The 12,966-nt window shown below is 41.7% G+C and overlaps 1 protein-coding gene across 2 annotated transcripts in view; it reads left to right on the top strand.

Annotated features, from left to right (window-relative positions):
• Nucleotides 1-12,966, top strand: part of SF3B1 (splicing factor 3b subunit 1) — a 277,913-nt gene that overhangs the window by 111,740 nt on the left and 153,207 nt on the right. For both annotated transcript variants that reach the window (XM_073646292.1, XM_073646293.1), the window contains 2 exons: nt 5,343-5,444; nt 9,149-9,328. In XM_073646292.1, coding sequence (XP_073502393.1) covers nt 5,343-5,444; nt 9,149-9,328 — 282 coding nt within the window. The remainder of the gene's footprint in view (nt 1-5,342; nt 5,445-9,148; nt 9,329-12,966) is intronic.

Below are 12,966 nucleotides of genomic sequence, written 5' to 3'. Positions count from 1 at the left end.
GACTTAACGGATTTATCTTCCTTTAACCCCATAGTGGTTCTGAGAGCCTTTACCAATCTATCTGTGTCTTCTATAGGGAAGCATGGTCTCCCCCCTCTATCACTGTCTGAAGATTATGAGGACGAGGCCCCACTACAACACTCTCCATCCAATAACACAGAGAAGTCAGTCAGAAGAAGGATCAGATATATGATTTTTCTTCTTTTTCTCATGATTTTTTGAAGGGAACACTCTACCTCTGATCTGATGACACACCTGAGGCTAGCTGCAAAATCCGGGGTACCCTCACAAATAGTTTTCTTAATGCAGTCCAAGCAGAGCTCCTTCTGCCAGTCTATTGCTAGCGGGCATTTGCATATCGCACATTCCCTGTTCCGCTTCTTGGCGGTAACTTTCCTGGGTTCCTCCTGGTGATTTAAACACACAATAGGAGTCTCATTAGCAAATCTATCTAGTGACATTCACGAAGATCACTCACCCCGCCACTGCGGATACCGGAATTGAAGACTGTTTCAGGATACGTGACGCATCCCTCCTGGAGACCGTGGAGTCCTGAAAAGCTTTACCCTTCTGACTGGGACTACTACTGCTCCTTCCGCTGGACCCTCTAGACCGGCGAGCAGACGGAGGTGGTGATAAAGGCGGTAGCGACTATGGCCGTTGCGACAGCTGTTGCTGCTCCATGTCAGACATTGTCAGGACTTTGAGCAGCCTTCTGACCCCAGGTGCTCCTTAATATAGGGAGATGGGCGGCGTCAGCCACCTCCAGATCCCTGCGGTCTCCTTCCAGTGATTATCCCCCTCCCCCTGGCTGCCGTTTCCCCAGCGCAAACGCCGCCAGCGTTTTGCCATGCCGAACGGCATTATACAGGGCGCCGCCATCTTTTCTCCGGCGCCGCCCCCGACGTCATCGAGGCACGCCCTACCCAGCGTGCCCCGCGCCATGACGTCAGAGGCACGTGACCACGGTCCCTTCCGGTCACATGCGCGGCGGTGTACGGAAGCCCAGGATCTCTGCGCCCGCACGTGCAACAGGTCCCCGGGGAACCTGCATACGGCGGTACCAGCACCTGAAGGCCGGTGCCACGGACAAAAGCCTGCTCTTCCTGTGTCGGGACAGGCCTGGGTAAGTCTCTTCAGCATGACAGCCGCCTGATTACTTCATGAGGATTCCCATCAAGGGCAGGAAACCAACTGAAGCGGGGGAGGGGTGCCGCCCTTTTTATTTCAGATGGTTTCCTGTCCTCGAAGGGCGGATCCTCTCTAAGGTGTGCTGTCATGGGTGAAGGGAAAAATGATATGCCCGTGCTTTGGCGTGGGCTCTATCTGGTGCTCTATATACTTATTCATCTGTATGGTCTTATGACTACTCACTGTGCCTACACTGACCTGCCTCCTATTTTACATAATGCATCCAGTAATGCGGGATTAGGTAAAATAGGAGGCAGTCGCTGAATGATCAGTGAGCTGTGATAAGAGCATATAGCTGAATATGTAAGCAGAGCACCAGATGGAGCCCACGCCACAGGCCGCCCTGAAGCACAAGCATATCAGATCTCCAAACTGAAAGTAAAGATTACACAAGAGCCACAGGACGGTTTAATCAACCCAGGTATCATTTTAATCAGTGTAATGTTGCACCCCTGACAGTGTATGTAGTTTACTGAGCACAATCCTGCTGAAAGGTGCTGCATCGAAACTGGCCGGGGCAGATGTTGCGGGGTGTCAGTTGTCATACACAGCTGACACTCGCGGGAATCGCCGCTGCCGGGCGGCTCTATACACTAATGCCTCAGTACCGTGAAAGAGCGGCGCTGAGGCATAATTACCCTTAACTGCTGCCGTAAAAATGCGTTACGGCGGTGGTTAAGAGGTTAAATTTGAAGGCCATTGCTTACTTTAACACATCACCAATTTAATTAAACTGTACTAATATTAACAGCCATGCTCCTATGAGGACACCAAGACATTATGGTTTAAACTTGGAAAAATCACAAAAATAAATGAGTTAATGGGTTGCCCACAGGTCCGTGGAGTCGGTAAGCCAAACCTTCGACTCCTTAATTTCCCTGTCTCCCGACTCCATGACTCCGACTCCATGACTCCGACTCCACAGCCCTGCATCAACTACTAAGCATGTGCATAAAATGCAGCACAGATTTCTCAACTAAAATCTTAAATCCTTAGATCAGGAATAAAACAAACATTTATAGGACATTTCATAACTTTCCCAAATTCTTATGAAAACATTTACAGCACATCCTGCATTGAACTACTGTACCCAATTAAATATTTTTGGAGTCTTAATCCATTTTATACGACATCCGACTCCACCAAAATGGACAACGACTTCAACTCCACAGCCTTGCTTCACATCCTGCTGTACCTGCATTTGTTTGTTTTTTTTCAGAAAAAAATGGGTGGGTTTTTTTGCTGTTTTTTTTTTTTTTTTTTTACAATTGCTCATTTATTTCTAAGCTACAAAGCTTTTGCAGGTACTGTAAAAAGTAGCTTTTAATTTTCATAAACACAGCAAAAACGCAACGTGAATAAATAAGGGTACAGACAATATTTTTTACTTATCATTCAACTGACCTAGTTTTGAGGACTTTAAGCGAACCTGTCATGTCCTGTCTACTATATAAACTGCCCCCATTGCATTGTTAGTGATGCAATGTGCATCACTAATACGCCTTTTTCATCCAAATTGGTGCTAATATAATGAGTATATAGCACTTTATATACTTCCCGTATTTTGCGGATTATAAGACGCATCGGTTTATATGACGCACCCCAAATTTTGGGGAGCAGAAAAAGAAAAAAGTTTTTTTTTTTTTTTTTTTTTTTAATAAACCGGTGTGTGTTTATAATCGGCTTATCTGGGGGGCTGAGGCGTTGGTGGAGCGGGGTCCCAGTTGGCAGGAGTCGGGAGATCGCTGCAGCCTGAAGTTTCTGTCTCCGGCAGAGGCAGAAGTCAGAAGATGGCTTGCGGTGCCCTGGCTTGCGGTCCGGTGGTGTGGGGGCTCTGCCGTCCTTTTGTAAAAGCTGGAGCCCCGCACCTTCCACACTTTCTCATGCGGCGGTTCCGGGGGAAATGGCCGCCCGAGGCGGCACATGCTCTGATTAAGATCTCCTCTCCCAAGATCTCTGCTCCTGAGATTGCATCACTAACAACGCAATGGGGGCAGTTTACATAGACAGGACATGACAGGTTCCTTTTAATTGCAAGATGAGTTGTTTTTTTGAGCACTACCATTCATTTTACTATACAATGTAGGGATGAACAAGGAAAAAAAATCCAAGTGGGGTGAAATGTTGGAAAAAGCAAGTTGCCATTGTTTTTTGGGGTTTCATTTTTACAGCACTCATAGTACAGTAAAATGGCCTGCATAAATAAATGGGTAATGCTGCATTGTTCTGAATGAGGTCTTGTTTTTTTGGATACTGGGCTGTAGCTTTTAAATATATTTTAAGTACATATGACAGTGATTTCTTTTTATTGCATTTTGTTGAGGGAAGTGTGGTGACTTAATTGCTGTTTTTCAGTCAGGTTTTTTTGTTCAATGTGAGATTTTCCGTATATACTGCAATACTATGGTACTGCAATCGCAGATTCAAGTCCTCTGAGGGGATAACATTTTTGAAATATAAAAATTTGAAACACCCCCTTCTCTATTTTACCGAATTGAAAATAAATACTTTTGAAATGTAAATAAAGTGTTTTTTTTCGGACTATAAGACGCACCTTACCATAAGACACACCCCAGGTTTAGACAGCAAAAAATAGGAAAGACATTTTTCCTATTAATTAAAACTTCCCTGGTGGTGTAAAGTGGAGGGGTCATTATCATAGGGTAAACTAGGTAAGTAATAAACCTATTGTTAGTGTTTCTCGGCAGTGTGTATCACACACATATGCATATATCGGGCACATACACAGCTCTGTTACATGCAAACTAATACACACACATCACTACATTAACTTGCAGTTCCTGATTAGGACCTTTAACAGAGGCTACATGATCTGAGCAGCTGAAGGACCTCCCACATGATTAACTCAAGGAGCTTTCAGGTCATGGCCTGAAGGCTCCTTGAGTTAATTGGATAGAATGTTCAGCAGCTGCTATGCTCCTGCAGCCTCCCTTCAGTCTCTGTAGCTTCCTCTCCTGCTCTGTACCTCACACATACCCGTGTGGGGAAGGAGAGAGCAGTTCTGTCATCCTTTTCCTCCATTACAGAAACCTGCTTTCGGACTATGATACGAACACTGTTAGTCAATAGTTTTTCTTGTTAAAAAGTGCGTCTTATAGTCTGAAAAATTATGGTACTTTACTAATGCCACTTTTGTAAAAACCCAGTCTATCAAATTGTAAAATTAACCCCATGTAGTAAACACTGTAAAGGAAAAAATGTCAAAATGCCAGAATTGCCTTGCACTTCATTTAAAGGGAATCTGTCAGCAGATTTTTGCTACCTCATGTGAAAGCAGTGTAATTTAGGCAAAAAGAAGCTGAATCTAACCATGTATCACTTAATTCACTGGGTGCAGCAGATCTGACCCAATCGAAGCTTTTAGAATTAGAATGAAACCGAGCTGAGAGAGCTGCCCCGCTCACACCAGGCTCTGTACAAAGTCCAAAGGCAGTGAGGTGCTTATCACAGGAGTGGGGGTTGCCTGATTAGTCCAGCAATGTTAATCTTAGTGATTAATCCTTCACAATTAGTAAACAGTATGCACTCTGACAAGTGACACATTTCAGTATTCTGTGTAATAGCTCCTTCTGTCTTCAGATTACAAAGCAAAAACCTGCTGACAGATTCCCTTTTAAGTGATTAAAACATTATCTATCCCAGTATGAAATCAATAGTCATCATCTCGCAATACAAAAAAATAAGCCCACACACAGCTCAATCAATTAAAAAAAAGAGTAAAAACATTACAGAATTTGGAAACGTCAATACCCCATTCTTATTTTACTTTTTTTTTTTTTTTGCAAATTTGAAATTCTGGTTTTCATCAATTGAACCGCCCCTTGTTCTGGGCTTTTGGTCCAGAGAGCAGTCCTTTCTATGTATAGGTGTGCATTCAGAGATTGCTGTCAGTCACTAATAGGACTGCCCACTGGACTGAAAATCTTAGAATGAGCAGTGAGTTAAAGCACTGGTTATAATGAATCTTTTCTCTCAAAATTGTCAATTTACTCTTCTCACTTCTGCTCTATAACATGGTGCCTGCCTTTTAATGGTGACCGACTTCCTTTAATGAACTGTAACTAATTGTAAATGTTTGAGAAAAGGGTTGTTGTGAAAATCATTTTTTTTTGTTTTTCTTTCAATTAAAGGTCGATGTAGATGAATCAACACTTAGTCCAGAAGAGCAGAAAGAGAGGAAAATTATGAAATTACTTCTGAAAATAAAGAATGGGACACCTCCAATGAGAAAAGTATGTATTTTACAACTTATTTTTTTTATTATAAAAAACAGAGGTATGACCATCTCAAAAATGTCCTATCCCAATATGTAGTATGTGTAATATTAACCCCATTACCCCCCAAGGTGGTTTGCACGTTAATGACCAGGCCAGTTTTTACAATTCTGACCACTGCCACTTTATGAGGTAATTACTCTGGAAAGCTTCAACGGATCCCCCTGATTGAGATTGTTTATTCGTGACATATTGTACTTCATAATTGTGGTAAAATTTCTTCAATATCGCTTGCGTTTATTTGTGAAAAAACGGAAATTTGGCGAAAATTTAGAAAATTTTGCAATTTAATTTTTATGCCCTTAAATCAGAGAGATGTCACACAAAATAGTTAATAAATAACGTTTCCCCCATGTCTGCTTTTCATCAGTTCATCAGCACAATTTTGGAACCAATTTTTTTTTTTTATTAGGGATTTATAAGGGTTAAAAGTTGACCAGCGATTTCTCATTTTTCCAACAAAATTTACAAAACCACATCACATTTGAAGTCACTTTGAGGGGTCTATATGACAGAAAATACCCAAAAGTGACACCATCCTAAAAACTGCACCCCTCAAGGTGCTCAAAACCACATTCAAGAACTTTATTAACCCTTCAGGTGCTTCACAGGAATTTTTGGAATGTGGAACAAAAAAAATTAACTTCTAACCTCTTTTCACAAAAATGTTACTTTAGACCCAATTTTTTTAATTTTCACAGGGGTAACAGGAAAAAATGGACCCCAAAATTTGTTGTGCAATTTCCCCTGGGCATGCAGATACCCCATATGTGGGGAAAAACCACTGTTTGGGCGCATGGCAGGGTTCGAAAGGGAAGGAGCGCCATTTGACTTTATGATTGTAAAATTTGCTTGAATAATTAACGGACTCCATTTTGCATTTGGGGGAGCCCATGATGTTCCTAAACAGTGTAAACCCCCCCAAAAGTGACACCATTTTGGGAACTTATCTAGATGTGTGGTGAGCACCCTGAGCCCCCAAGTACTTTACAGAAGGTTATAACATGGAGCTGTGAAAATAAAAAAAAAAAATAATCAAACTTTTTCCACAAAAATGATGTTTTTGCCCCAATTTTTTATTTTCCCAAGGAAAGAGGAGAAAAATGGAGCCCAAAAACTTTTGTGCAATTTATCCTGAGTACTGAGCACTGCAGAGTTCAGAAGGGAAGGAGCACTGTGTGACTTTTTGAACGCAAAATTGGCTGGAATCGAGAGTGGACGCCATGTCGCTTTTGAAGAGCCCCTGATGTGCCTAAATAGTAGAAACCTCCCATAAGTGACCCCATTTTGTAAACTTCACCCCTCAAGGATTTTATCAAGGGGTATAGTCAACATTTTGAACCCAGGGGTACAACATAGAATTTGATAACATTAGGTCATCATATTGAATAAGTTGTCATTAGTCTTGAGCGCAAGTGCTCTCTACTTGAGTTTGCATCGGGTGCTCGGGTGTGCACCATGTATCGCGGGTGCTTGAGTGACATGCTAGAGTTCCCGCCCACATGTCGCACTGTTATTAGACACCCGAAAAAAACATGCGGGGATCGCTCGTGCATGGCATTTTTTTTTTTGGCCGCAAAGCATATGGGGTGGAGACTCGAGCATGTCACTTGAGCACTCGCGATACTCAATGCATACCCGAGCATCCGATGAAAACTCAAGTAGCGAGCACTTGCGCTCAACACTAGTCACCATATCGTCATTTTTTTTTTTATTTACTTTTGAAAAAAATCCCAACCCTAAGCCTAGAACAGCCCTAACCCTAGAGTTTATTTTTTACGCCGTTCCTCATGCAGTATAAGTGATTAGACTAATTCTTCGGGTTGGTGCGATTACAACGATACCAGAATCGTATCTGGTTTTTATGATTGACAGCTAGTCATTTGACTGCTTGTTTTTTGCGGGATGAGTTGACTTTTTTATTGGTGCCATTTTCAGGCACGTGACATTTTTTGATCGCCTTTTATTCCGATTTTTGGGAGGCAGAATAAACAAAAACCAACAATTCAGTAATTGTTTATTTTTTAATTTTTTTTTATTCTGTTCCGCATGTGGTAAAGTTGATAAGGTAGCTTTATTCTTCGGGTCAGTACGTTTACAGCGGTACCACATTTATATTGTTTTTCTATGTTTTGGCATTTTTACATAATAAAAGGTATTTTATAGAAAAAAAATATTTTTTGCATCACTTTATTCTGAGAGCTATAACCTTTTTTTTTTTTTTTTTTTTCATTTTTCGGCTGATGGAGCTGTAAGGCGGCTTGTGTTTTGCGGGACAAGATGACGTTTTCAGCGGTACCATTTTTATTTATATTCGTCTTTTTGATCGAGTGTTTTTTGTTTGGCGGTATGATGATAAAGCATTGTTTTTTTTTTTTTTTTTTTTTTACTGTGTTCACTAAAGGGGTTAACTAGTGGGACGGTTTTATAGGTCAGGTCGTTCCGGATGCGGCAATACCAACTATATGTACTTTTATTGTTTTGTTAGGAAAAAAAAACTATTTATTGATGGGTACATTATATTTTTATTTTTGGTGGATTATTTTTTATTTTTTTTTATATTTTTACAATTTTATTTTTCTTTCATTTTTTAACACTTTTTTTACATTTATTCTTTGTTTCACTATGGGACTTTCACTTTTTTTTATTCTGATCGCTTGTATAGCATAGGGAGGGTGCATCATCCCTGTGCTATACAGGCTGTCAGCGCTGCAGATGCAGAAGATGCTTTGGTCATGCACTGCGCATGACCAAAGTATCTTCCTGCTGTCTGTTTGGTCATGACGACATCGGGTTGTCATGGCAACATCCGGGAAGCCACAGCAGACAGCGTTGGACGCCGACAGGAGAGGTGAGTGAGTATCACGATCACTTCCCCTTGCCACAGCAATGCTGCGTTCGACTTCGATCGCAGCATTGCAGGGGTTAATGTGCCGGGAGCGGTACGGGACCGCTCCCAGCACATAGCATCGGGTGTCAGCTGTGACAATCAGCTGACACCCAGCGGTGATCGCGCCCGCACAACCTGTGTGTGTGTGCACGATCGCCATGATGTACTAATACGTATCTGGCTGTTAAGTCCCAGGGCGCAGGTATGTATTAGTACGTCTTGGGCTTTAAAGGGGTTAATATTAGCAAATACCTCCCATTAAAAATTTAGTTTGTCTGATTCGCTATGTCTTTCCTCATGTGCAGGCATTGCAGGACTTTAGATATTCATGGTTATGACCACTGAAATAGTGAGTTAGTTAGCTAATTGTGAGCAGTCATATACATGGATACCTAAGGTCCTGCAATGCCTGCACATGAGGAAAGAGACATAGCGTATCAGAAAAGCTATACTACATTTCTAATTGGATGTATTGGCTAATATGATTACACCTAATTAGTATAGGCACTTAGAGATGAGAATACCCCTTTAAGTTTTATCTATGAATATACCAGGCTCAAAGTCAATGAGCAAGCTGATGACCCAAATTTTATACTATGTCAAACCATCCTATATTCATCAAAATCATGTCAAAACATCCAAATAGAATAAAAAGTTTGACTTTCTAAAGAAATTAATGACTATTCAAAGACTGATTTATTAATCTGATGTAAGAAAAAAATTTGTTTTGTGTTTTTATGGTCTCTCATTGAATTCACTTTTTTATTAATAGGCAGCTTTGCGACAAATTACAGACAAAGCCCGTGAGTTTGGAGCTGGGCCACTTTTTAATCAAATTCTTCCTCTACTGATGTCGCCAACCCTTGAAGACCAAGAACGACATTTGTTAGTGAAAGTGATCGACAGAATTTTATACAAGCTGGATGACCTCGTTCGACCATATGTGCATAAGGTTCGTAGATCTGCCCTTTTTTTTTTTTTTTTTGTCAGTAAAAAAAAAAAAGTTAAAGGGGTATTCCCATCTCTAAGATCCTATCGCAATATTTAGTAGGATTATTATTATTAGCATTTACAGTACCTCCAATTAGAAATTTAGTATAGTATTTTTGAGTCGCTATGTCTCTTCCCTCATGTGCAGGCAATACAGGACCTTTAGGTATTCATGGTTACGACCACTAGCAGCTAGCTAACTAACTGTGACTTTATCAGTGGATGTAACCATGGATACCCAAGGTCCTGCAATTTCTGCACATGAGGAAAGACACAGCGAATCAAAAATACTATACTATATTTCTAATTGTAGGTATCTGCTAATATTATTATTATTATTACACCTACTACATATTGGGATAGGATCTTGGAGATGGGAATACCCCTTTAACTAAACAATATCAATGTTGTAGTTCACAGTGCAATAATAAGCAAGGATTATTGTTACAAGAATTTGACGTGACAGCTTCAATTTCAGCTGTTGAGATGACTGCTCAGCTTGCAGACAACTTTTAAACTTGTGTTAGTCCATTTGATAAGTTGATCAGTCATTGGTCACACCTTGGTATAATTCTCTCCATAATACTGTGCCATCATACATCCAACTTATATTCCTCCTGCTGCCAATGACCTGCTGCAGTCCTTCACGGTCTGCCCTTTTTTCGGCTAGTGCTCCACAGCAACGTTTGGCCAACGGTATCTAGGCAGAATTAAGACCATACAGTGACTTGCAATTCTGTGCCATTCTGATCACCTTGGGGTTATAAGCTGGTCAAAATGGAAGTGTACTATAATCTGTACTATAATCTTAAAAATGAATTCTTTCCTTGCATTATAAAAGACTACTGAGCTGCTGGGGTATGTTCACACAATGTGATTACTCATCACTTTTTTTTTTTTTTTCTTCGTCTCCATTTTCAAACATCACTGTCAGGCCTCTTTCACACGTCCTGATATTACCTGCACTAGAAAAAAACATACCGGTACTATACATGTCCGTGTGCTTCAGTGTGCCGCATAAGCACCTGTGCTAGGGAAAAGCCATACAATTCGCGCTGGGTGCCTAAGGCAGCACTCATGATTGTCCCAAGGGCTCCCTGAGATCAGCACGACCATGCGACGATGATGGGAGTTGTATTCAGCACTTGCTGTGTGTGTACATTGTGTATTAAATAAATAAAAAGAATTAAAACTGTGTGGGGTCCCCCATAATTCTCATAACCAGCTGAGGGAAGGCCGACAGCTGGTAGCTGTTGTTAATATTCTGGGAAAGTGGCCATTTGCCATAAATGTTTCCAGGCTATTAAAATCTTACAGCTGTTTGCTTAGCCTTTACTGGTTAGTTAAGGGGGACCCCATAAAAAATGCATATGGTTCCCCTATAATTACTAACCTGCAAAGGCTAATTAGACAGCTGTGAGCTGATATTAATAGCCTGGGAAGGGGCCATGGATATTGGCCCCATCCCAGACTAAAAACATCAGCTCCAGAAATGGCACATCCATAAGATGCGCCAAATCAGGAGCTTTGCCTCGGCTCTTCCAACTTGCCCTGGTGCGGTGGCAAGTGGGTTTAATATTTATGGGGTTGATGTCAGCTGACATCAAGCCCAGGGGTTAGTAATGGAAAGGCGTCTATTATACGTCCCCATTACTAATCCCGTAAATTTAAGTGAGAAAACAGAGTAAAGTCCTTTTATTTTGAAATAAAAACGCCTCAACATACTTACCTATTTATTTATTTTCAAAATAAAAAAACAGACATCCTCACCTGTCCGCCGATCATCCATTTGTCCCACGAAGAGCCCAAATTCGCTTTCATCAGGATGCATTGCTGAGGGATGGCATGATGCAGCCGCTCAGCCCTGCATCCAGACTACAGTGAGCGGAGCATGAGAACGCAGCTTCAGTGATAAGCGGTGACGTCATTGAGGTTACCGCCGGTCACCGGCAGCCGCTTTCCCACCAGGGCTGTGGAAGTCGGTAAGCCAAACCTCTGACTCCTCAATTTCCATGACACCGACTCCCTCATGCATGGCTCATGTTTAAGTGATAAATTTACTGTAGCACAGATTAATCTCAGCTAAAAGTCTAGGCCCTTAGATCTGGAATAGGACAGACATATATAGGACATTTCATAACTTTCCCAAATTCTTATGAAAAAATATTCCCCACAAACTGTATTGAACCCAATTTATTATATATTTTAGGAGTTAGAGTCTGTCTATTTAATACAGACTCTTGACTCCACCAAAATGGACACAGACTCAGACTCCACAGCCCTGATAAAAACGTCAGCTCGGCGTGCAAAAAATAAGCCCTCACCCAGTCCCAGATCCTGAAAAATGGAGAAGCTACCGGTCTCGGTAAACGGCGCTTTTTATTTTATTTTATTTTTTTCACTACTTAAATAAAAAAGAACCTATACATGTTTGGTGTCCACAAAATAATAATAATAATAATAATAATAATAGCAGGTCAGCTTTAGCATTCAGTGAACGTGGAAATTGAGGAGTCTGAGTCAGAGGTTTGGCTTACGGACTCCAATGTTTTGCTCACCCGTTCTTGCATTTTATTGCAATGTTGCAGCGACCAAAAAAAAAAAAAAATGTAATTCTGGCGTTTAGACTTTTTTTTCTCGTTACGCCGTTTACTGATCGGATTAATTCTTATTTATATTGATCGGGCGATTCTGAATGCAGCGATACCAAATATGTGTATGTGGGTTTTTTTTTTTAATTATTATTTTGAATGGGGCAAAAGGGGGGTGATTTAACTTTTTTTATATATTTTTTTAAAAATATTTAAATTTTTTTTTTTTTTTTTTTACACTTTTTGCTTGCTTCAATAGTCTCCATGGGAGACTAGAAGCAGCAGTTGTCCGATCGCCACTGCTACATACAGGCGACGAGCAGATCCTGTATGCAGCACATTTGCTCACTTGCTATGAGCGCCGGCCACTGGGCGGCGCTCATATCAATCTGGCCATGACAACAGCGGTCTGCTGCAGACCCCAGGTTGTCATGCCAACCCATCAGTGACCCGCGATCATGTGACTGGGTCACCGATGGGCGGGGCCAATGCCTCGCTTCCGGTGCACCGATGTTAAATGCCGCTGTCAGAGATTGACAGCGGCATTTAACTGGCTAACTACTTTACTTTAAAGCCTGGGGCGTATTAGTACGTCCCAGGCCATCACCCCAGTTCAACGCGGGCTCCGGCACTGAGCCCGCACTGAATCGGTCACATGTCAGCTCATCTATACAGCTGACATGTGGCCGCAACAGCCGCAGGTGGAATCGCGATCTACCCGCGGCTGTTTTGACAGCGGCATTAGCCCCTCCCATCGGTGACCCCGTCACGTGATCGCGGGTCACCGATGGGTGGGCATGACAACCCGGGGTCTGCAGCAGACCCCTGTGGTTGTCAGGTCTCAATCGCTATGAGCCCCACCCAGTGGTCGGCGCTCATAGCAAGTGAGCATTTATATTGCATACAAGCGATCTGCTCACGGCCTGTATGCAGTAGAAGCAATCAGACAACTGCTGCTTCTAGTCTCCTGTGAAGACTATTGAAGCAAGCACAAAGTGTAAAAAAAAAG

The sequence above is a fragment of the Phyllobates terribilis genome, unplaced genomic scaffold, assembly GCF_046119375.1.
Source record: "Phyllobates terribilis strain yellow unplaced genomic scaffold, ASM4611937v1 Scaffold_9__5_contigs__length_417890890, whole genome shotgun sequence".
Classification (NCBI taxonomy): Eukaryota; Metazoa; Chordata; class Amphibia; order Anura; family Dendrobatidae; genus Phyllobates; species Phyllobates terribilis.
This window is presented reverse-complemented; position numbering and strand designations above follow the sequence as displayed.